General features: G+C 30.8%; 1 protein-coding gene across 1 annotated transcript in view; it reads right to left on the reverse strand.

Annotated features, from left to right (window-relative positions):
• Cad88C (cadherin 88C) overlaps positions 1–26,285 on the reverse strand; it is a 253,672-nt gene that overhangs the window by 36,211 nt on the left and 191,176 nt on the right. The window contains exons 21-25 of the mRNA XM_075375504.1: positions 25,555–25,712; positions 24,122–24,306; positions 20,130–20,353; positions 15,441–15,629; positions 3,247–3,379 (exon numbers count right to left, since the gene is read on the reverse strand). Coding sequence (XP_075231619.1) covers positions 3,247–3,379; positions 15,441–15,629; positions 20,130–20,353; positions 24,122–24,306; positions 25,555–25,712 — 889 coding nt within the window. The remainder of the gene's footprint in view (positions 1–3,246; positions 3,380–15,440; positions 15,630–20,129; positions 20,354–24,121; positions 24,307–25,554; positions 25,713–26,285) is intronic.

Raw genomic sequence — 26,285 nt, forward strand, 5'->3', positions numbered from 1 at the left:
GCACGACACGCAGACTTGGCTTCCGCCTATCTATTTTTCACTTAGATACATAATCGGAGGTTGAAAAAAAAAACAGCCCTCATATTTAGTTTCCTACATACAGGCCTTCACACTTAATAAATATGGACACTAGATAATGATCTGACAGTTCATTTTTGTATCTTAAAAACTCATTCTGATTTTGTGAAAGACCTCCAAGAGATGACATACTTTACATGAGAATATATCTAGGCATAAAAAAAATTTTACAATCATGACAAGCATAGCATATTATTACGGCATTTCAGAATAAAACAGTACAGCTTGATTTTGTTATAAATGAAATCAGTTTGATCATCCCATGACAACCTGTCATCTAATAAAAAGATTAAATTAATGAAAATAAGAGACTTTACTAATACAACTTCTCTAATAATGTGGCCAATTTGAATAACATAAACACTACAGCAATATTTTCTTATAAAGTGTGAGAAGTATGAGAATTTGATCAACATAAAATACTTATTGTAAAAAGTTAAATAATTACCATTGAAACTAATTGTTTACAAATTAGACACAACCTTTGTAATGGGTTTACTGATATATTTATTTTTAACAGTAAAAGGATTTCTAAAATGTAAGCTTTTCAAAATTTAAAAAAACATTTAATTATAAAATTCATTAAATAAAAAATTGAAGTAATTATGCAGAAAAATACATTAACATTCTGCAATAACTGTTTATTTAAATTAATACCTGCAATATTCACTTTCAATATATGATATGTATTATTTACATGCAGCGTTACCATACAAATTCTATTAGCAATAAATATCTTCTTCATTCTACATGTGATTAGACAAATGCTTGTTCGGTGTTCACAATATTTATCATCTCCATCTTTTCCTTGGCCAACCATGTTTTTCCTTAAGCTGGGATATAAAAAAGGATTCATTAGCTAGCTTCTGTAATAGTTCATTCTTTCCACATGTTAGTTCCATTTTATCTTACTTTACTATATTTGTGTTGTATTAAAGATTGTTAATTATATTCTTATATCATTTCAAATTAAATTCACATGACTGCATCCGTTCTTCACTTTCCTAAGGAATCTGATGTTTGCAGTCAATGCTTAAGAGTTACTGACATGAATTATTAAGTAGAAGTAGCTACAGTTTTATAAAATTTTAAATTACACTGGTCAGCAAAGATTTTATTACATGGTCAATATTTACTGAATCTTATGTATTTTTTTGGCACTGATTCTGAACATGAAGTCAGAATTTCCCTATCAACCTCAGATTTTTAGTAACTGCCCTTGCTATTTTCCAGTAACTTCAATGCATGAACAATGCAAGTACAAAATATTATTTACTTTATTTGTTGCAGCAGTTAAGTTGCTAAATAAACAATAGTTTATCTGAATTGATAAATAAATATGAAAAATAAGTATTATTATTAGGTTTAATATTATTTACACAGTAATTACTCATTAAATACTCATGTGGGTAGTGATACAGCTTCTTTTCCTACCAATTTGTGATTTTATTTTTCCCTGTAGGAAGTCAGTGTACATACTACATTAATGTGTATATAAAGTGTTTAAAGTTTTATAATTTGTGTTTGTGAGTGTATTGCAGTAAACATTTTAATATAAAATGCTACACAATTGCATTAACTATCCAGACAGTTGCTACATTCGTGGTGAGATAACATTAAAGTCTCAAGAGGTGAAATATACCTCCACCAATAAAAAAATCATATGAACTACATTTTGGATGTAAAGTTCAGGACAGGTCCTGGGCATAAGGTCTAAAAAGGTCTAAGGGCTAAAACTAGACATACTGTTAAATATCCTGATATTCCCTCTGGTATAAGACCAGTATCTCACAGTCCACAGTTTCCAATTCCAGTACCACCAAAAACATGGGAATTGGATGAAGATGAATCTGTTATTAAAATAAGTGTTTTATTTGACAAGCAGTGTGAATTTGAACTTTTTTTCTAGTTCGAGTAGTAAGAGTAGTTTTCTGGAATCAGTGGAATCTTTACTAGAAGCTTTGGGACATATGCACCATCCTGACGAATGGCATCTTTTTATAGACTCCTCAAAGTGTAGTTTGAAAGCAGTCAAACTACACTACATCATATCTAATCATATCCAACTTATATTGGATATGATTCATAAGAGAAACATGGGTGTATTAAATTTTGTTGCTTCTTGTGTGAGTGACACAGCAGCATAACTAAGCTAAAAAACTACAAAGCACTTGAATGAAATATGTCACTATAGATCCAAATCTTAGATTCTCATCTAGATTTTTTCCCTAACAATCTTGGTGCTGTGAATGATGAACATGGAGAATGCTTTCACCGGGAAATATGCTATCAGGGAAAATGGAACCTAAGAATGCTGACTGACTAATGTTGGAATCTCAAAACTGATGTATCTACAACAAACTATACCAGATAATCCAAAATAAACAAATCTTTGGCATGTAGAAAGGTGTATAATATTGTTATAGTCATCACATTGTTGTTTTCTTCCAATAAAAAATGTTAATTACAAAAAAACTATGCTTGATAGAAAGAAACTACTTACATATTTGAAATCATCGTAAAAAATACTAAGATTCAGCTATTAAGATTTTTGTAACAAACAAAAAACAAAATTTTGTTGTCCAATGTTATTTTGTTTCAGAACCTTGTTACTAGGTTCCTCAGTATTGTTTCACTTACGTTTTGGGAATCTTTTAACCTTCTCATTTTCTTAGCTAAAATTACATGTCAGATAATTGAAGTGAGAAACTTGATCCAAAATTTCATCAATAAGTATAATTTCCAACCAAGCTAAGTGTTTTCCATGAACAGACCTTGGTCTTTTGTTCAAAAATTATACACATTATAAATCTGGCTTAGTTTGTGGCTTAATTGGTTCAACAATAATTTTTAAGTAATATTACTGATAAGATTAGCAGATGTAATTTTCAGTATAAGCTTGATACATTTTTACAAATTAAAATTTAAAATCCCCTCATATTGCTCCATAAAATACAAAAATCACTTCAAGATAGAAGTGGCAAATTTGACACAGTACTTTCTAAAGAGTATTCTATAGTTTTTTTACCATAACTAGATTTACATACTGACAGAACTAAATCAATAAACATCAAGGAGCTTCATGTATATTATGAATAAGGATTGGTATAAGCTTGGTAAAAAGCCAAAACTGCACAATAATATAAAACAAAACATACATTTTCTTACCAGTGAAGTTAACAGTAAACTCTTCTACCAGAAACTGTGGCTCATAGTCATTGATATTTCTGACATAAACAGTTAAATCAAGATCTGATGAAAGTGGTGTAGGAATCCCATGGTCATACGCTTCTACTCTTATCTGACAACAAAATTAAAGTTTATTTAGAATTAAAAATAAAATTATTTCCTTCCTATCATCAATATCTTTTAACGATTAAATAGTTCTCTCAAAAAAATAGAATTTATTCCAACGGACTTTTGGAGCTAATTATTACTGGCTGGCTCAATATTTATTAAATTACATTGGTTCATCTGGCTAAATTATTTGGCCAATTAGTAAGTAAAGAGGTTTGCCTGCTGGCTCCTAGATCAGTTGGTCTTGAGTTTTGATTGCTGACAAGTCTTGCATTTTTCACTGATTATTTCACTTATCTCTTATTGCACCAGAATGCACCGCATTCAAGGTTATAACACTAAAACAAAGAATGGAAGAAATATACAAAGAAAAACTTGATGGATTCTATAGTCATTTATAATTCTAATTTTTGCTATAAAAATAAACACAACTATAGCTTTACAGGTAGTCTGTAATTTCACCTGATTTAACTTTATAATAACATTAATAAGAGCAATAAAAAGTAATTAAGTTTTGATTGCAAAAAAAAATTGTTTTGTACAAGCATTATAAATAAAATTTTGATTGTGTAGTTTGTTGTATTTTTTCTCAACACTTACAGTAATATTATTATCTTTGTTCTGGTGATGTTTCTTAATTAGGAATTTTGGGTAATAGACTACTTGATTTTATTTGATTTGCAACCACACAGCAGTAACAAAATAAATTTTTTGATGATTTAAGCAATTGTCTGAACAAAAAAACCACTTTAGATATTAGTAAACACTGTATATCAAAATGCAAGGCTTTATGATTTTCCAATTCATATAAAATACATTAACACAACTTATTGTTTGATAAACACTACCAAACATTAAAAGATTTACAAAAGCAACATTATTATTTTCACAACTTTTTGAAAATCCTTATATAAGTATGCTGTTTCTAATATTTATCTCTTATAGACATCCATAGCTGAGGTAAAAATATTTTTATATAACCGAATTTAATTTCTTACCTTATTAATATCTCTAATAGTAAACAAAAGAAGTTCTTCATTGGATCAATTTCAGTTTGATCCAACTACATCAAAATGGTGTGTGTATTGATATCAATATTAGGTTTATACTGTAGCTATGCAAGAGAAGTTTCACAGTATTGTACATTTTGCTAATTCAGTAAATGGTAAACATTGTTCTTTGATCTTTTAAAAACTTTGAAAACACTTTAGTCTGCACATTTTAGCAAGGAAGTTTCATAAAATGATTATGAACTGTATTATTGAAAGCCAATATGTATTTATTACCACAATTCAGATTATGTTTAGATATGTTTCTCTTCTAGTTTAAAGATCTAGTTTCTCTTTTAGTATGATTTCAACTCCAATCATACCATAAAAATACTGTTAATAAAAAATCAATAGTAACAAAATAAAGACAACAGTTTATTTAAACCACTTAAGTTAAATTTAATCACTAGTAAACAATAGCATAATTTAAAATGTATATAATTACATGAATTTCTTGAATGCATAATTATTATTATAATCAGAAGTTGATATCTCAAATTTCTCAAAATATAATCCTAAATACCACTGTAAATTAAAAAAAAAAAGATCGTTATCCATCATGATAAAACTCAAAATTTATCAATAATTAATTTAGTAATGTACATAAAATATTTTTAACAATCAATATTATCCTCAAAAGAAATACTGATAACCTGATATCTGCATTCATGTTATGAATACGATCATATATATCTTTTCATTGTTTACCTCTAAGACTAAAGAAAGTAACATCTTGTTGAATGATAATTATTAAACTAGAAACAGCAATTTAGTTTAAAAAAAAACTTCAAATAATCCTACCTTCTCAACAATATTGTCAAAATATAAAACTATGTCATTGTCTGATTACACTTCTTGCTGTACAGATATGAGGTGTTAAGAAAAAAGGAATAGAATTAATTAATTTTTAGTATGTACTGCAATACAAAAACATAACAGCTCTCTATTGATAATCTTTAGAGCTATTCATAAGTTACTCTTACAGACAAAATCATACAGCAATTGAAATATTTTCATTAATAAAATTAAAGATCATGAATTTTGAGCATCATTAATGAAGAAGACAACTGATACACTTCCATAACAATATTATACATGAAGAACAGTTATTAAAGTAAAGAAAATATAGTTGGAAAAGTATAAGAAATAGTTATGAAAATATTTATAAAATAGAAAAATAAAAAAATTACATAAATTTTCACTCATCAGTATTATGAAAATTAAGATGAAATAAGGTAAATTTCGGAAATTATTATTGATAAAAACCAAAAGAGAAAAGCTACATATAAATTAAATTATTAATGTTGAAGTATTGATTTTACAAAATTACAAAAGATAAATTTGAAGTCTTATTTTAATACATTGAAGCCAAAGCCCGAAAACGTTCAATACCAACTGAAAAACCGAAAACTTTCAAGCCATTGAATTTAATTCTATATAAAAGCTTCCACGGTTTATTTTTAGAGTCTAGGGTTTTGTACCTCCTCTATGAATCATGAGACCTTGCCGTTGGTGAGGGGGCTTGAGTGCTCAGGGATACAGAGTAGCTGGACCGAAGGTGCAACCATATCGGAGAGGTATCTGTTGAGAGCCAAACTAAGGAATGATTCCTGAAAGAGGGCAGCAGCTCTTTCAGTAGTTGTTAGGGGCGTAGGTCAGGACGACTTAAACGGCCATATCAACATCACTCAGTCCTCTGAGTACTGCGCAGCTGAAAGCAATGGAAAACTACAGCTACTTTTTTCCAAGAAAATGTGGCTCTCTGCATTTTCATATAGCAATGATGGAGGCGCCTTCCTTCGTAAAATATTCCGGAGGTAAACTAGTCCCCCGTTCGGATCTCCGGGTGGGGACTACTAAGGAAGGGGTCACTAGAAAATTAAAAAATAACATTCTACGAGTCGGAGTGTGGAATGTTAGAAGTTTAAAAAAGGTTGGTAGGCTAGAAAATTTAAAAAGGGAAATGGATAGGATAAATGTGGATGTAGTAGGAATTAGTGAGGTTCGGTGGGAAGAGGAAGGCGACTTTTGGTCAGGTGATTTTAGAATAATTAACTCAGCTTCAAATAATGGGCAGGCAGGAGTAGGTTTCATAATGAACAAGAAGATAGGGAAGAGAGTAGAGTGTTTCAAAACGCATAGCGATAGAATCATTGTAATAAGGATAAAATCAAAACCTAAACCGACAACGATTGTTAACGTCTACATGCCTACAAGCGCCAATGATGATGATGAGGTAGAGTGTGTATACGCAGAGATTGATGAAGCAATTAAACACGTAAAAGGAGATGAAAATTTAATAATAGTTGGAGATTGGAATGCAAGCATTGGAAAAGGCAAGCAAGGAAATATAGTGGGTGAACATGGGCTGGGCAATAGGAATGAAAGAAGGGACGAACTTATAGAGTTTTGCACGAAGTATAATTTAGTAATTGCCAACACCCAATTTAAAAATCATAATAGAAGAATATACACTTGGAAAAAGCCAGGCGATACTACAAGGTATCAGATAGATTATATCATGGTTAAGCAAAGATTTAGAAATCAACTTGTTGACTGCAAAACTTACCCTGGAACAGACATTGATAGCGACCATAATTTGGTGATAATGAAATGTAGATTGGGGTTTAAAAACCTGAAGAAAAGGTGTCAGATGAATCGGTGGAATTTAGAGAAGCTTGAGGAAGAGGAGGTAAAGAAGATTTTTGAGGAGGACATCGCAAGAGGTCTGAGTAAAAAAGATAAGGTAGAAAATGTAAAAGTAGAATGGGAGAATGTTAAAAAGGAAATTCTTAAATCAGCAGAAGCGAACTTAGGCGGAATAAAGAGAACTGGTAGAAAACCTTGGGTTTCAGACGATACATTGCAGCTGATGGATGAACGTAGAAAATATAAGAATGATAGTGATGAAGAAAGTAAAAGGAACTATCGGCAATTAAGAAATGCTATAAACAGAAAGTGCAAACTGGCGAAAGAAGAGTGGATTAAAGAAAAGTGTTCAGAAGTGGAAAGAGAAATGAACATTGGTAAAATAGACGGAGCATACAGGAAAGTTAAGGAAAATTTTGGGGTACATAAATTAAAATCTAATAATGTGTTAAACAAAGATGGTAAACCGATATATAATACGAAAGGTAAAGTCGATAGATGGGTGGAATATATTGAAGAGTTATACGGAGGAAATGAATTAGAAAATGGTGTTATAGAGGAAGAAGAGGAAGTTGAGGAGGATGAAATGGGATAAATGGGAGGATGAAACTGGTGTGTAATATTTATGAAAAAGGGGAAGTTCCGTCAGACTTAAAAAAAAGTGTTATAGTCATGATACCAAAGAAAGCAGGGGCAGATAAATGTGAAGAATACAGAACAATTAGTTTAACTAGTCATGCATCAAAAATCTTAACTAGAATTCTATACAGAAGAATTGAGAGGAGAGTGGAAGAAGTGTTAGGAGAAGACCAATTTGGTTTCAGGAAAAGTATAGGGACAAGGGAAGCAATTTTAGGCCTCATATTAATAGTAGAAGGAAGATTAAAGAAAAACAAACCAACATAATTGGCATTTATAGACCTAGAAAAGGCATTCGATAACATAGACTGGAATAAAATGTTCAGCATTTTAAAAAAATTAGGGTTCAAATACAGAGATAGAAGAACAATTGCTAACATTTACAGGAACCAAACAGCAACAGTAATAATTGAAGAACATAAGAAAGAGGCCGTAATAAGAAAGGGGGTCCGACAAGGATGTTCCCTATCCCTGTTACTTTTAATCTTTACATAGAACTAGCAGTTAATGATGTTAAAGAACAATTTATATTTGGAGTAACAGTACAAAGTGAAAAGATAAAGATGCTATAAGTTTTTGATGATATTGTAATTCTAGCCAAGAATAAAAAGGATTTAGAAGAAACAATGAACGGCATAGATGAAGTCCTACGCAAGAACTATCGCATGAAAATAAACAAGAACAAAACAAAAGTAATGAAATGTAGTAGAAATAACAAAGATGGACCACTGAATGTGAAAATAGGAGGAGAAAAGATTATGGAGGTAGAAGAATTTTGTTATTTTGGAAGTAGAATTACTAAAGATGGACGAAGCAGGAGCGATATAAAATGCCGAATAGCACAAGCGAAACAAGCCTTCAGTAAGAAATATAATGTGTTTACATCAAAAATTAATTTAAATGTCAGGAAAAGATTTTTGAAAGCATATGTTTGGAGTGTCGCTTTGTACGGAAGTGAAACTTGGACAATCGGAGTATCTGAGAAGAAAAGATTTGAAGCTTTTGAAATGTGGTGCTATAGGAGAATGTTAAAAATCAGATGGGTGGATAAAGTGACAAATGAAGAGGTATTGCGGCAAATAGATGAAGAAAGAAGCATTTGGAAAAATATAGTTAAAAGAAGAGACAGACTTATAGGCCACATACTAAGGCATCCTGGAATAGTCGCTTTAATATTGGAAGGACAAGTAGATGGAAAAAATTGTGTAGGCAGGCCACGTTTGGAATATGTAAAACAAATTGTTAGGGATGTAGGATGTAGAGGGTATACTGAAATGAAACGACTAGCACTAGATAGGGAATCTTGGAGAGCTGCATCAAACCAGTCAAATGACTGAAGACAAAAAAAAAAGAAGGGTTTTGTAAATCATTCATTGAATAATTTAGTTCAAGTCATTCTGTTATCACTAAGCTCTGGCAAGGAGTTTTGAAATTATACAAGAAAAACAAACTATTTGCAGATTGGGGTTATATGTGTTGATTACAATCGAGTTTCATTCATGAGGCTTGTATTTTGCAGTTTACTGCAGTAAGTTTTTTCTTTATGTCGTTGCTTATTGTGTTTTATGGTAGATTAGAAGATTGAGAATTCTTGTTTTGTAATAACAAAGACGTGTATAATTACATATGTTTTGTAATTATGCATGTTTTTTTTAAAAATTTCTTACGTGTTTTATTACTGACTACTGACTATGAATATTTTTGTTTAGTAGCTCCTACTCCATGTACACTTTCTTGTTGTTACTTTGTGTAAATTTTTCTGTTATTATTTTGTATTAGTGTAAATTGACAGATGTCGTACAATTTTTTTAGTTCTTGTTCTATATTGTTATAATGGATGAGATACATGATAAAAAAACTGTCAGCTTAGTAAATGAAGTTCTCATGGAATCTGATTCAGAATTATTCGATTCTGATTTAGAAAATTCTTTTACTTACGGCCAGTAAAACAATTCAAATATTCAAATTGCTTTCTTAAAAAATAGTTGGACCTATTTTTGATTCTGCAACTGAAGGGGAGTTAGATGATTCTGATTGTGATCCTGATTATACTGAATCTACTCCAACTGGTAGGCCTATTAGTTTCTCTGATGATGATGATTATGATGATAATGAGTATGATTATCATCAAGCTAATGATATCCTAAATAATGAAGATCTTGATAATCTCATGTCATCAGTCAATAGTGTGAAAAATATTAGGCCATTTAAAAGAAAGAGAGTTGTCAACAATTTAAGGAAATAATTTATGTTATACTTCTAAAACTGCTTTTCAATCACTTTCATTTGATTTTTGAAACTTAATTACTTCTAAAACTTGAGTTTCAAACAGTTTTAATTTTTGACTCAGAGAAAATGTCATACTGTACATCATCTGAGAGTTTACTTACTTGAAACTGGGTATATATCTTATGTAACTTATGTAACAATTGAGATGAGTTTAAGGAAAACTATCTCATGAGAATCAGTGAATTACTTTGAAGTTATAGAAGCACAAACATACCACTCAAACACATGATCCTCTTTCTGGTGTATTATGATTAAAGTAATAATAAGATTAGTTTTTGTCCAGAATTTAAAAAAATGTAATTATGTGTGACACACTGTTTCGAATTACAAAAGAGAAATTCAACCACCTGTTTATTTTTCCTGGGAAAAATAAATATCTTGATTCAAGTTATAAATTAATTAAAAAGTGTAGGGATAAAAATTATTCAAAAAGTAACATTCATTTGTAGATATGAGTTTCTGCACTGCAAATTCACACTTTTCCCACAGATAATTTTCTATTTACATTTTCAAATTTACATGATCTCCTGTAATTCTTTTCTGAAGTATCCCCATTAGCTTTTTCTGCTATTGCTACTAGCTTTTTCAGTTTCTCCAAAAAGAAACAGATAAAAAATAAAAAGTTTTTTTGCTACATTTTTTAATAATAACTTACAGCGGCTTTGTTTTTCTCCTCATCAAGTTGTCTTTAACTTAATTGACTGTGCAGAAAACCCCTGAAAATTGGCATATATTATTGACAATATGTGTGAAAGGACTACTTATACTTGGTTGTACAGCGAGGTGGAATCTACCCACTTCCTAAAGGGGTATTCCATTTTAATTCATCAAATATTCAAAAATTTTATTGCATCACTATTTTTGATTTTGATGATATTTGGTATATGATAACTACCCCTTGCAATAGCCAAAAAATATTTATTTATATTTAAAAAAATTGTTTTCTTGAGTAATAGACTATTTTCTAACTCGCCAACAGGTAAAAATATTTTCACCACTTTTTCCATGAGCTGCAGCATTTTTATTTTATATCGCACAAAGGATCAAAAAAGGCTTTTTGGAAAGAGTAAAGATGGAACTTCATCTTAGTGTACTCAAAATTCATTTTGTTATGTAACCAAATCTTGTAATGTTTACTGAAGTTACGTTTACAAATTGTTGTTTTTTCAAATTTTGAACCCAAAATAAATAATGTAGGGCTAAGGTAACAGGTCTGTTTTTTATCTTTTAACTCTTATGTACTAGTAGTACTTATAAAAAAAAAACTGGACTGTTACCAAGAATCCTTCATTAAAAAAACTGGCCGCCAAATCTTAAGATTTTGAAAATGCCTCATTTCTGGGGTCCAAAAACCACATGTGGGACAGATGCCAAAAATCTGAAATGTTTACAAGAGTAAGTACTTTTTATGTACTTTAAAACCATATAAAATTTATTTTGTTACTCAACCGGGTTGACGCGTAATGAACATCAAAACTACTAAAAACAGTGTTCCTTCTAAATGTGAACAATGTATCCAAAAAATTCACAGCATGTATTTTATCAGACGATAATGTAGAGCTACGATACAAAATATTTTGATATGTATATAATGACATAGCTTATATTCTAGATAGTTTATTGCTTAAAGTATGACTCATACACACAAACTCATGTTTAAACACGAAAGTGAATACATGCATGGACATGAATGTTTGGGTAATCCTGAATTACCCAACAGTTACTGTTTTGATTTCAATCTCATATATTGTATTGTTGCTAGTTTTAATACTGTGGTTTGGTAATGTACACTTGTTTATAAAGTAATTTTATTAGCAGTGAACTTCTCTTTTATGCGATATCTTTTATTTTTAATTTTATTAATTAGAGAAATTTTTATTTTCGCTGTAGAGAAACTGGGATAAGATAAAGTGAAGTGCAATTGGTAGTTTTATAATTTATACTAACTGTATTGTTATTGTAAGAACCCTTGCATTTTACCCTTGTATTTTAAAAACGAACTATAGAGTGTTCAATTAGCATTCACACCGAAACAGTATGTCACAAATTTACTTACAATAGATCTTTAGTACTGTATGATATTTTAGAGTTTACTGAACAGCAAAGACGTGTTTACTAAACAAAAAATATCTGTACTTTTCAAAAAACTGAATATTTAGATAAAGATTTTCATATTAATAGGAAAAGTTGCTCTCACCTATTTAGCTGTGTCGTATTAAACCATTAAGAAATCTCTTTGAGAAATATCTTTGACACTTTCAACAAGCAATCCAAATTTAAAATTAATTCCAGGCAGAGCACTGTGTAAAAAAATACTTAAACAAAAAGAAAACACAAGAAAAAACACAAGATGATACAGAAAGCGAACCGCAATGTCAAAATATATTTGAGCCTCAGTGTGTTATAGTCGAGTGGGTGAGTAAAGCTTGTTCAGCACTTGGAATTTCCCCTGTTAAGGTTCAAACCTTATCGAGCAGAGCAAAGGAACCAATTTTGAAAAATAAAGTTACAAAAATAGCTGGGTCAGTTACAAGGAAATTAAACGATTCCTCTGATTTAAATATTTTTACAGAAGAAACCAGTTTAATACCACAAAATTATGCTGATTTAGATAGGGAATTTGAAGAATTAATCATTAAAATAAAGGATAAAATGAAAACAGTTACATCAACCCAGGAAAAAATTAATATTTTAAGTTTATTACCAAGCAGCTGGAGCATTCAAAAAATTCAAAATGAGTTTAGTGTTAGTCAGTATTAAGCTCATCAATCCAAATAGTTAGTTAAAACAAGGGAAATTTTGCCACAAATTGGCAAAAAGAAATCCAGTCATGTAACTGATGAAAGTATTATTAAATGTGTCCAAGATTTTTACCAGAACGATGAGCACAGCTGAATGATGCCAGGCAAGAAGGATTGTGTCTCTGTAAGACAAGCTGATGGGAAGAAAATTAATATTCAAAAAAGGCTTATCTTATGTAAAACTCACTCACATTTTCTGCTCTAAAAATGAAATTTGATTATAAAATTCTCCTTTCAACCATGGTGTGTGATATAGAAAATGAAACGTGCATGGTGTTACAGAGAAAAAATGTACAGGTACTAATGAAGTGCTTAGATTACTGCAAAAGAGCTGAGATGATTTTGATTCTGAAATTATCTTCAAGCAGTGGGTCTGTTGACTGTTGTGAACTAACTACTCAAATTCTTCCATTTCAAGAGTACTTAGACAAACTTACTGAAAATTTAAATAATCTAAAAAGTCATCATTTTGTTGCAAAGAAACAAGCTAATTTCCTCAACATTAGAAAGGAAAACTTGTTGTAGGGTGAATGTATTGTAATGGGAGGCCTCTCAAAATTTTCTTTTTTTACAGGATGTTGTCCAGTCATGTCAGTGGTCAAAAACTTATGCTACAGTACATCCATTTCTCACATACATTTTACAGAAGAAGGAAAATTATAGAGCGAAAGTACTTCAAATACAATACTACATCATTCATTCTTCTGCTTCCAAAAGCAAGTTATAAAGTAAAAACATTGTTAGCACAGGTTAAACAATTTTTTTATTTTTCTGATGGCTACTCAGCCCAGTATAAAAACAAAAAAAAATCATAATTTGTGCTACCATCAAGAAGATTTTGAAATTGCAGCTGAATGGCAATTTTTTGCCTCATACCATGGAAAAGAACCATGTGATGGTATTGGTGGAACTGTAAAATGACTGTGACTAAAACAAGCCTTCAAAGGAAAGTCAACAATCAAGTTGTTACACCTGAAATGTACAATTATTGCAAAGACAATATTAAAAATATAACATTTATTTTCTGCTCTAATAAAGATGTTTAAGAGACTGAAGAATACCTCAGTTCTTGTTATCAGGTAATCACAACAATCCCAGTAACAAGAACCTTTCACAGTTATGTTCCAACAAGTCAGAAATGTATTCTGAAAGTCCGGGCGACCTCTGAATCAGAAACATTTACATTAGTAATGGAACACAAGATTCTGATTTCTGATTTCAAAGTTTCTGATTGCTTTATAGGTTTACCAAAGCCAAAATGTAAAAATTATGTCTGCTGCGAATATGATGGAAAGTGGTTAGGCGAAGTCATTGAAGTCAAAATACATGAAAATGAAGAGGAATAATGAATACACTTTTTCCATCCACAGGGTCCTGATATTTCATGCATTCAAGAAATTACTGAGGGATAATCAAACATGGGTTCAACTGGAAAATATTTTAAAGATTCTCATGCCTTCAGAGCTTTTTCTATCAACTACTGGAAGAGGACACAACATTACACCAAAGATGAATGAGGACTTACCAGTTCTACTCAATAAAAAATGGCAGGAGCACAAGTTATGTTACTTAAGTTTGTTATCAAAAAGTGCAAGATATTCTCATAACTTCCATTAGCAGGAGTAAAATAATGTAGAAGTAAATTGAATAACTTGTTAATGTATTTGAATTGTTTATCATTTTGTAATTATTATTTATCATTTTGTAATTGACTGTTTATTAATTATCAATTTATTCATTCTAATGAGTTTAGTTGTAATTTTTATAACTTAAAAAAAAACACATCAGTATTTTTGGATATGTTGTTTACGGTTAGAAGGAACAGTGTTTTTAGCGGTTTTGTGGGCTTCATTACTCATCAACCCTTTTGAGTACAAAATAAATTTTATATGGTTTTAAAGTATATAAAAAGTTCTTACTGCTGTAAACATTTCAGATTTTTGCCACCTGTCCCATATGTGGTTTATGGGCCCCAAAAATGAGACTTCTGCAAAATCTTACGATTTGGCAGCCAGTTTTTTTAATGAAGGACACTTGGTAATGAATTTTGAGTATACTAAGATGAAGTTCCATCTTTATTCTTTCCAAAAAGCCCTTTTTGACCCTCTGTTTAATATAAAATAAGAATGCTACCGCTTTTGGAAAAAGTGATGAAAATGTCTACCTATTGGCGAGTTACAAAATAGTCTATTACTCAAGAAAACAATTTTTTTTAAATATAAAAAAAAATATATTTTTTGGCCACTACAAGGTGGGTAGTTATCATATACCAAATATCATCAAAATGAAAAACAGTGATGATGCACTAATCATTTGTTGAATTAAAATGAAATACCCCTAAAATATGATATTATTGACAAATATACAATGAGACACTTTAGTTCAATGGAACTAAGGTTCCATTATTTTATTTAGAATTACAAATGTAAACTGTGTAGTAGTTTCAGTCAGTAATTGTTGAGAACTACATACTAGCTGTAGGTTCAATTCCCATAAGAAATATACTATTATATTTTTATCCTTTAATTCTTTTCTTTTAAAGTTTCCAAATTACTAAACGGCATAATGTAAAACAACTAAAAACTGGAGAGTTGGATAATTAATAGAAAAAAGTCCAAAGGAGTGATTACGGGCTCACCTGATATGTTTTTTGTCTCTCCCTGTCAAGTGACTGTTTCAATGTAATTAGTCCAGAATCCTGGTCAATATCAAACGTTCTCCAATCACCAGTATTGTCTTGCTTCAATCTGTATCTAACAGCTGCATTTGAGCCAATATCATCATCCACTGCCTCCACTATTATAACTGGACTTCCAACAGTTGCATTCTAGTGTATTCAACAATTAAAAATTTATCATCATTTTCACTAAAATAAAAGTCTTAAAATTTATTTTAAAATTATTTCTTTAACAGAATATTCAGTAACTCTAAAATAATTTAACTAACTAGTAAAATTAACCAGTAGCTAGTATGTAATATAAGTGTGTGGGAGAAGAATTTTGAATTTTTAAGTGTAGGTTATTGCTAATTCTGGCATGCCTGTAAGATAAGATCTTCAATATAAGATATTTCTAAGGTAACGTTGAACTGGAGATCATTCATTTTGTTTTGATATCTGTTTTTTTTAATTTTCCCTGAGTTTTTATAACAAAATATGGACTTTCATAATATTATAACAAAATGTGGACTTTTAAAACAATATATATGGGTTTAAAAAGGCTTATGAAAAATTATGTGTCATGAAAAAAAGAGCAATATAGTATGAAAATGTAATTTACTTAGAACTTACTAATCCAATAAGCACACAAGAAAATATGCAAAAAAACTTTCAAATCAGAATTTTTACCATCTGAAAATGTGTTGATAATTTTTAAGTAAAAGATTATTCATATTTAAAAAACATCTGATGAGATCAAACGTATGAAAATCCTCTGATAACCGAAGCAGATACTTTTTCATTCAAGAGGCAATGTTCTGATTGAAAACATACTTATGTAAAATGCTGCTGGCAAAATATTATTTATATTTTAAAGTTTCATCTTCATGGGATTCAGGTAGTTCAGGAACTGAAATTCAAGGAACACTTAATATTTAACTAACTGTTCTTATAAAAAAGATGAAGCAAACACTCTTATAACGACTTTGGATAATCTATTAAATACAATACCATCTTAATGTTATTATTAATAAATAAAAATGTTGAAACCAGAAATCCTTCCGGCTTACTTCAGTAAATGCAATATATTGTTACTGAACTAATAGATTGGTGTGTGATATCATCAAAGGAATTACTGAAAACTATACTTTTTGATAACAATAATTGTCATAAAATGATCTTATATTAATATTATTCCTAACATATGTATAAATACTGGTGAAATTTTTTTTATTTGACAACAGAGATTTCCTGATTTCTTAACATCAGAGTGGGTCACCATGGTTTATCAAGATGGAGTAATATCTCATCAAATTTAGCTAAGCTAAGGTGAAAGTACAGAGCTGTTTTAAAGTACCATCATTCTAGTAATGGTGGTCTAGTTTTGAAATTTGAGATCCATTCATGTAATTTGATAGTTTATTAAACAAAAAAATATCAACATGTAATTTAAAAAGAATATAAATAAAATATATGATATTCAATGTCATTTCAGTGTTGAATAAACATAACACTGATGCAGTAAGCCTTTGTTTCCATTTTTGACTACTACCATGCTGTATGAATAATAATAATAATTTTTTTTTTTTTTTGCGGAGGGAGGTGGAAATGTATTTACGCACAGAGTGTCGGGCTCCTGCTGATGGTTGATGGTATTATCCAATCACTATCAGCAGACTACCGACTAAAACCACACCCCTTTCTACCAGGACTCAACCCGGAACCGTTTAACACATTAGTTCCGATCGAGTCCTCCTATACCAGCCTGATTAGGTGCTACCTAATTTTCAGGACTATCCAGGTCAACCTTTTTGGCCCTGAGAATGTTGCCGACGAATCGGGCTACACTTTCCCAGCTGCTCAGGTCATGGAGCATCATCGTAACCACGTTGTGGGGACTCAGTGCTCCGAGATCCGCCTCTAGGTTCCTCAATCTGCCGCCCACCGAGCACATTTGAAAAAGGTGTGCTCAGCGTTATCCCGTACACCGGGGCAATACAGGCAGCCGGGGAATGGCGCTTTCCCTATGACATGTAGGTAAGCGCGGAAGTACCCATGATCCGTTAAAAATTGGGTCATGTAGTACTCCACCTCTCCATGCCGTCGCTCCGTCCACGGTCTGACCAGAGGGATAAGCCTTGCGGTCCATCGTCCTCTGGTCTCGTGGTCCCAGGTCTCTTGGCCATGCGAGGAACGTGCGAGTGCGTTCCTCGTTGGCAATGGTCACCCGGTCTTCGCCTGCCCGCCGCCTCCTGTAGATCACCTGGCGCTCCCTTGCTAAAGTAGCAATGGGTATGATGCCGGCGACCACAAGTACTGCAGGCTCGGAGACCGTCCGATACGCGGAAGCGACTCGCAAGGCTGCGGTGCGTTGCACCTGCGCGAGCCGCTTCCGGTCTCTCGCAACTCTTAATGCCTGGGCCCACACTTCCGACCCTTATAACAGGATGGACTGCACCGTGGACATCAGCAATCGCCGTCTGCTGGGCTTCGGTCCGCCGACATTCGCCATAAGCCGGCTGAGAGCAGTTACGGCTCTCGCAGCTTTGTCGGCGGCTGTACGAAGCTGCTCAGCAAAGCTGAGTTTCCGGTCAATCATCATACCGAGGTACTTTGCGGCCGGCTTTGTCTCGACAACTTCTACCCCGACCCGCAGGGAGAGAAGGGTGTCGATACGCTTCTTCGTGAGAACTACGATCTCCGTTTTGCTGAGGGCTAGAGACAATCCATGATCGTCCAGCCAGGCACCGACTCTGTGCATGGCTTGACTGAGCCTCAGTTGGGCGCGCTCAACGTTGTCAGCGTACCCAACCAAGGCCGATTCTTCAGGCATCTCCAGCCTCAGCAAGTCATCGTAGATGGCGTTCCAAAGGTCGGGGCTGAGAATCGACCCCTGCGCCGCCCCTGACGTGATCGTAGTCCTACGCCAGCCTGCTGCGGTCTCGTAAATGAGACCGGGGTAATAATAGTAATAGCCCTGAGGAAGGTAATCCTCACGTCCGGACCACAACATCTACGTTCCACGTCCAGGGCGGCAATAGCTGTACTTATGTACAATACATATAGCTGGCTAAGGGCGCTCCGAGTAAATTCCTCGGATATATTACTTTTTGGACCTGTTTCCATCTTTAGGTCACCAGGCGGATTGGATTTTTCGGACACCTGCAGGATACGAACAATTAAACGATTAGGAAGTGGACGAGCTGGCGAAGCTGCCAGAAAGGCAAAAGTCTGCGATGTTTTAGATGCAATTCCTGTAGGGGTGGCAGATGTTAAAAACTGTCTAACTAACATAATAAGAAACAAGTGGAATACTGATTGGAGGAACCTTAATACAAAATTAAACGCAGTCAAAACTTCTCCGTATAAATGAAAAGCGACGTGAAGTTGACCCGCCGAGAACATGTGGCTGTGACCAGACTTAGAAAATCAGTCACACACAAATAAAAAATTCATATTTGTTAAACAGCAAAGAGAGACCAATGTGTGGTGTTTGTAATAAAACACTAAAATGAAGCATCTAATGGAAGAGTGTACCATATCTGAGGGCCTCAGAAAGAAGTTTTATTAAGAAATGATATTGCTGCTGCTTTGGATAATGGAAATGAAGAAAAAATAGTTGCTTATTTACGCAGCAGTAGACTTCTTAAAAGTCTGCAAAAGTGAAAAATGGCTTTGTTAAACAAACTCTAAGAGGTAGTTTTATATATATAAGGGAGTCTCGAAGCGTGGCACGTGTACTGATGGGAGGTAGCCCTCTTGCCTAGGCTGCCCTGGCTCGTCTGCATGCAAGAGCAGGGAGTCGGGGTGTGTCCAATGATGGCATGGGGGACCCTCAAGGGTGCACTGAGGGCGTGAGGCACAATGCATGCCTGTAGCCAAGTAGGTCAGGACCGGGAAGGCAGCCTCCCTTCCAAGGGGCTATTTGGCCCCTTGGCATACTGAACAGTTGGTCAGATTGCTCTAATGACGCTGGGAGGATCCTGATGGGTTACGTCCTACAGGACTGTTTATAGGCAGGAGTCAACTGCCACGGCATCCTGAGGTGACTGATATGCTGCTTAACGGCGGTTCTGGTCGCACCAAGGGTGCTTAAATAAATAAATAAATAAGACAGGTAGAAGGAGATAATGGTATTGTAAAGACTTATATTTTCCATTAATGTTCTATGTGATATTTTCTCAAATTTTATGATCAGGACCCTTTATACCCCATAAGTGTTGTTTCTTTATTGTTATGGATTAATGTTTTGTGAATAAAAATGTAAGGGCCCTTTACACCCTTACATATGACGAACCTGATGGTGATATTAACCTCTTTTTAAGAATGTGACGAGGGCAATAACCTTAGAAGTCAATGTCCGTAAAACACAAAACAAAACAAAAAATAATAATACCTGTTTTTAGAAACTTTGAATGCCAAATGACAAAACAAAACGTGTAGATGTAATACTATAATGTAATTATATTTCATCTTGCATTGTTTTTGCTAACAAAAGCACTCAACTCACTTTGTCTGGAAATATAGGTAAAATATACACGCTAACTTTATCAGAGTACAGAAAAAACAGTTATTATTAAATAAGTAATGTAAAAAAAGCAAACTATAACATATTACGTTTTGTAAATAAAGACTAAAAATGTAAAAACAGAACTTTTAATAAATACTAACCTCAGGAATACGAATGGTAACATTGTGAGGTGGGCTAATAAAGCGAGGAGCATTGTCATTGAAGTCTGTAACACAAATATGAAGATTAGCTACAACTGCATTAGGAGGTGATCCCAAGTCTTGCGCCCTCACAACAAGGCTATAATTTCCATATCGAGCCTTTAATGAACCTGTGCTGAGTACTTGTGCTGACCAGTTATCCAAAGGTCTAATAGTGAATAACCCTAAAAACAAATAAGATTACATTAATAAAATATTATATTTATATCATAATTTATACCAGTAACACATTAGTCTGACTCACAAAGTAATAAAAATTATGTTAGGTTAAATCATTACTAATCAAACATTTTTTTTATGTAAACAATATTCACTGTGTTTTCGAATGTTATCGTTAAATGAATATGAAATGAATAATTGTATAATGGATATTGTTCTTTTATTTATTCTATTTATTCTTTTTGGAAGAATAAATAACATCCAAAGATATAAATTGTTTTTTGTTTGTTCTTCCTTCCATTAAGAGGATTTTTCCAAAGAGAAAAAACACAAAAACTTATTACGATTTCATATTATACTGTTATAAAATTCTTTTAAGTATGGCTTTGACTTACGGGCAAAATTAAATAAATTACTGAAATAAGTTTATACAATTTAACATGAAAAACAATAATAGATGATTTTACTGAACTAAAAGTACATAATAGCAGTACATAATACATAACACATACACACATATGTACAAACTACTATGTACTATATACATAATAGTAGTATAATAGCTGGATATCTTCAAAGAAATTCTGATCTCTTCTAAGAATTATTTTTAATCATTGTTTTATTTTTTTTTATTTTTCCTCAGTGATCAAGCCAAGAGTTATTGAGATGGAATTATAACAAACTGATCCTAGTAATTTCATTAAACTATTTGTATTACTAAATTCAGTGTTTTCTGTTTAATAAACGATATTGTTTAATAAATTTATTTGTTTTGAACAATATAAACCACTGAAGTATGCTTTCACGTAATTTTTTTTTAGCTCTTCCATTCTTAGAAAATAAGCGAAAGGTTTTGATAATTGCATAGCAATTACTGCATTTTGTATGAAAATTCCACAAATTTGGCATTAAGATATTAATATATATTTGTTCAGATTTCAAGTGTCTAAGCGAATGCTGAAGAAGTCCAAAATAATTACTGTATAAATGTAAAATTCTTTGTGCTACTCTATATGTTATAGTAAATGTGCTTAAAAGAAAACTGAACATGATATTGTAAAATATTAAGAAAAAAGTCCACTTCAGTTTGATGGCAAGGATTCAACGTAAGCTTTGAAAGAAACAATAATAACAAAGTATTGTAACGGAATCCAAGCACTAATTGTAAAAAAGAATGAATTTTGTTTCTTCTATAACTTTAGATGATCAGGGAAGATAATTACTATGGTCTGAACAAAATTTAATGGCAGAACTTTTTTTAATAAACTGCAAATATTATTATACAAATTAAATTAAAATTAAATTAAAATTAAATTAAAATTAAATTAAAATTAAATTAAAATTAAATTAAAATTAAATTAAAATTAAATTAAAATTAAATTAAAATTAAATTAAAATTAAATTAAAATTAAATTAAAATTAAATTAAAATTAAATTAAAATTAAATTAAAATTAAATTAAAATTAAATTAAAATTAAATTAAAATTAAATTAAAATTAAATTAAAATTAAATTAAAATTAAATTAAAATTAAATTAAAATTAAATTAAAATTAAATTAAAATTAAAATTAAATTAAAATTAAATTAAAATTAAATTAAATTAAATGAAAACCATATTTAACGTGTGATAATTCAATTTGGTCTAATACAGTAAACTTCTGTTAAGGAAAAACAAAATTATTTTGAAAAATCATAAATTGAAGACAGCATCTAGTTCAGTTTGGCTAAAAATAAAGCAAAACATGCAGTCTGCAATATTGCATATAATTCCCTTTAAAAATATTCTTTTTAACAAAATTCACTTACTTAAGTTTGGAGTATGTCTTACATATTATTTCTCAATAAAAAAAATAAAATAAATTTAGAAAATGTGTTTCAATTGTTTATTAATATAAAATTACTTGTTTAACTGTAACATAAATCAGTAAATTTTAATTTGATTAAGTGGTTTAAGTAACATGTTTGTCCCTTAAGCTTAAAGAAGTTTGTTAATTATGATTTTTAACTATTTTTAATGGTATTGAATTTTTATTTATGAATTATGATAATTCCTCTTGTTCAGTTTTTCCACTTCTTACATGTAGCTTATGCATAGTTCTATAAATTATTCATATTCCTTTAATTGTAATGACACTTAGAAATAATATTTTTAACAACAGGACCTATTTTAAAAGCACTAATGTGTTAAAAATTAATAAACTCTGCTCTTACTTTCTGTATGTAATTATATGTGAAAGAATTCCTACCAGAATTTTATGATTTATGAAAGTGACTTATATTATAAATTTAAAAATAGAGTTACTTTGTTATTAAAGCAAAATTTTAAGATTATGCTATATTAAGGGGCATTTTCTCTGAGACCTACAAATATCTTAAGCAACAGAACATTAGAACCATGTTTTAAGATATTGTAAATACTTTTATTATGTTTAATTTATATCATATCACACATCAGGGATCTAGAACAATCTTATGTAAGAACCCTAGCACAAATTTATAGATTAACCACTTTTTTGTGTGTAATATTCAAATCAAAATATACTGACATTTCAAAAACAATTTATAGCATTTTTTTACTTTACAAAAAAAAGAAATACGAGAAATATAGCTAAAATCTCAAAACAGCTAAAAATTATTTCATTTAACCCAATTTTTATAAATAATATAAATTTTAGTTGTTTATTAATGATCTCCCATTATATGATTTACAACAGAATAACAAAAAAATATTAACAATATATTATGTAATAACTGGAGGGAGAGGAATTTTACTAAAAATCTGATGTAAATCACATGTAGATGAAGGGAAGTTGAAAATTCATAAATTATTTTTACATAATTTGTGGATACCCCAAGTCCTTGTAAAGAACAGGATTTAAATTTTAAGGTCAACCAACTTAAAATTATATGTGGCACTTCAAACTGAATGAAAAACATCAAGTTATAAATGAAATAGAAAGTATGAGTAAAACAAATTATCACTTTACTCACATTTCACTCATGAGCATGAATACTCATATTTTTGTGAAATGTGAATTTGTTTTATGCTGAAGTTTGTTTATGATAGGAATTAAAGAAGTTAGAGTTTGATGAGTGCTGAGTGATAAATGGAACTATCAAAAAAATGTTGAAGAAGCTATATGAAAGAAATAAATCATTGAAATATTGAATTAAATCCTCAGAAATTTTTTAATGTTACTTATGATTTATTTAAGACAATAAATTTTAATTTTTAAATTGACTCTAACTCTTCTTCTCTATTTCTCTGGAATGTAAAAATAACTGATGTAATCAATTTAGACAATTTCCTTTTTTTCTGGTATAACAAAATTATGTTTTTGGAAAAATTATTATTTTTTTTAAAATTCAATATAATGAATAAAAACATTTTAATGCGCTTAATACAAACATATATAAAGTATGTAAGTTTGAATTGGCAATATTACTCAGAATAACATTTTCTAACCTGCACAGCTACTTGTTTTATAATAGAATTACAAGAAACAAAAGAATTTATGCAAATGTACTGCTTGCATAAAGTACACATACTGACATACATGTGTGCGCTCCCATGCCTTGTTGAGTAAAACAAGCTGTTTACTCTTTTAAGATTAATAAAAAAAAAAAAATCATTCAGAAATTTACATTCTCATTTTTATTTTAATTAGTTAAAATCATAAAATTAACTACATTAACTTTATTACATAATTATATTAAATTTTAAACCACTCATCAAACTTGTTCTATGTATAAATCATTGTAAAACTATGTACCATCATCATTGCCAGTAATAAAGGAAAATTTAATCCAGCCATTTGGTGTGTTTGGATCATCAGCATCTGAACCTTTCAGCTGTGTGATAACATCCCCGGGTTCATGAAATTCTGTCACAGTGATACAACTTTCAGGCAAGCGTTCCAAGACAGGTGCCTCATCATTCACATCCAAAATATTCACCCTAAATAAAAACAATTTACAGTAAAGCAATATAAAATTTGATTGTGTCTTACTTTTACTAATAAGAATAAAATCTTAGTTTAATCACAACAGTAAAAATACTAGAAGGAGCTTTTCAGAACACCTTCCAAAATGTTTTAAAAGTTTCATTTTCTGTAAATGCACCTAGTAACCTGTTGCACACACAATCAAGTCTAATTTGTCAATACGTAAGCAATTATCAGAAATTAAAATTTTGTATTTGTGTATTGAAGTAGATATCAAAACAGTTTTCAAATCTAGATGTATTAATATAGCATCCCTGTATAACATTTTTCTGGAAACAGTTGCAAAAAAGTCTCATAAATTAACAGATAAAAATAATAAACTTATAAATCAATGCCACACTGTATTTCTGTGGATGTCTGTAACAGATCAAATGTTATACTTTTTAGTATAATTTGACTTGAAGAATTTAAAAAATTGAATTTTACAAATGTACCTTCATTATTACCATACAATGATTTTGTAAAAGTCAATAAAAAATTGTCAAGAAACATTCTTTTTATGCTTGGAGTGAGTAAATTTTGTTTTTTTAAATTATTAAAAATACTTAAAAAAGTAAAAAATTAAATTTGATCAATTCAATAAAGTAAGTACAAATAAAGATTTAAAAAATCAGCTATTACAGAGATGAACAGAGAAGAAAATCTGAAGAGATTATTGCAGTTTTAAATAAAACCCTATAAAATAAGACAATATTTGTTAAAACAAAGGGCTCAAATAATAAACACTGTAGGAACACTTACTGTGGCTTGGAATGGTAGTGGACAAAATGGTAGGGATTTGCTTGGAATTTAAGGTTCAGGGTGGACAAGAGAGAGTCTTGATAATTTTGCTAAAGATAGTAATTTAAAAAAACCAACAAAGAGGTTCTAGGGCTGTATGAAATACATTTCTGCTTTCAGAGAAAAACTCATAAGGTAATGATCTAATCAGGAAGGCTAGATCATAGAAACTTCTACACCTAACCAGATAGGCCCTAACCAATTAGAATAAGAGTGACAATACTGGCAATTGTCGAGAGAGATATCTAGTAAATTCAAAGGAAATTAGATATCTATATAAAAAATTACTTAAGACAAAAGACATATTATACAATTTATTGATACATAACTTATAATTCAATAAAAATGCATAATGTTTAGTGATTTAAAATTCAAAACGAAAAAAAAAATTAATAAAATAAAAAAGAATATTATTTACTGACACAATTTGTTTGAAGGCATTCCTGCTTTCTCCACTTGCATAACCAAATTGGTAGTTATCCCATGCTTCAATAACAAGCATATAAACATTCTGCTCCTCTCTATTCAAGCGATCAGATATGTTAAGAACTCCTGTCTCAGGATGTATTTGAAATTTTCCCTAAAAAAATAAAGGGTTAGATATTATCTTTTTTTTTTAAATAAAATTGATTAATGATAAATAAATAAAATTTACTAACCTTTTGAAAGTTCAAGTAGTACAAGTCAGTAGTTATGATATATTCAAGAGAATTAACAATAAATAACTACTACAAAAATAAGTATGAAAAGATAGTATTCTTTCTATAACCTCACTCCTTCTATGAAATAAAGAAATATATTCAACAAAAATTGATCAATTAGATCAGCCTTATTTGTAAATCATTGTTTTATTCAATTATGTTCAATAACAAAATCACACAGATTCCTAAATAATCTTTCCATTATAGAATTCTTTACCTCATTTTTGCTCTACATCTGCATTCCTCTTAATCGTCACAAACACTAATTCTGTTACATAAACAATTGTTATTCAACTTCATGCATGCCCAAGCCATTGCAGCCTCCTGTTAGCTTACATTTTAACTGTATCTTTTATATGCCATCCCGTATCTTTTAATTTCTAATCTAGTAATCCCTTGCAATCATCTTCCTTGTGTTCTTGGTTTTCCTTTGTTAATGAGAAACAAGAGAC

Source organism: Lycorma delicatula, chromosome 1, assembly GCF_047948215.1.
Source record: "Lycorma delicatula isolate Av1 chromosome 1, ASM4794821v1, whole genome shotgun sequence".
Lineage (NCBI taxonomy): Eukaryota > Metazoa > Arthropoda > Insecta > Hemiptera > Fulgoridae > Lycorma > Lycorma delicatula.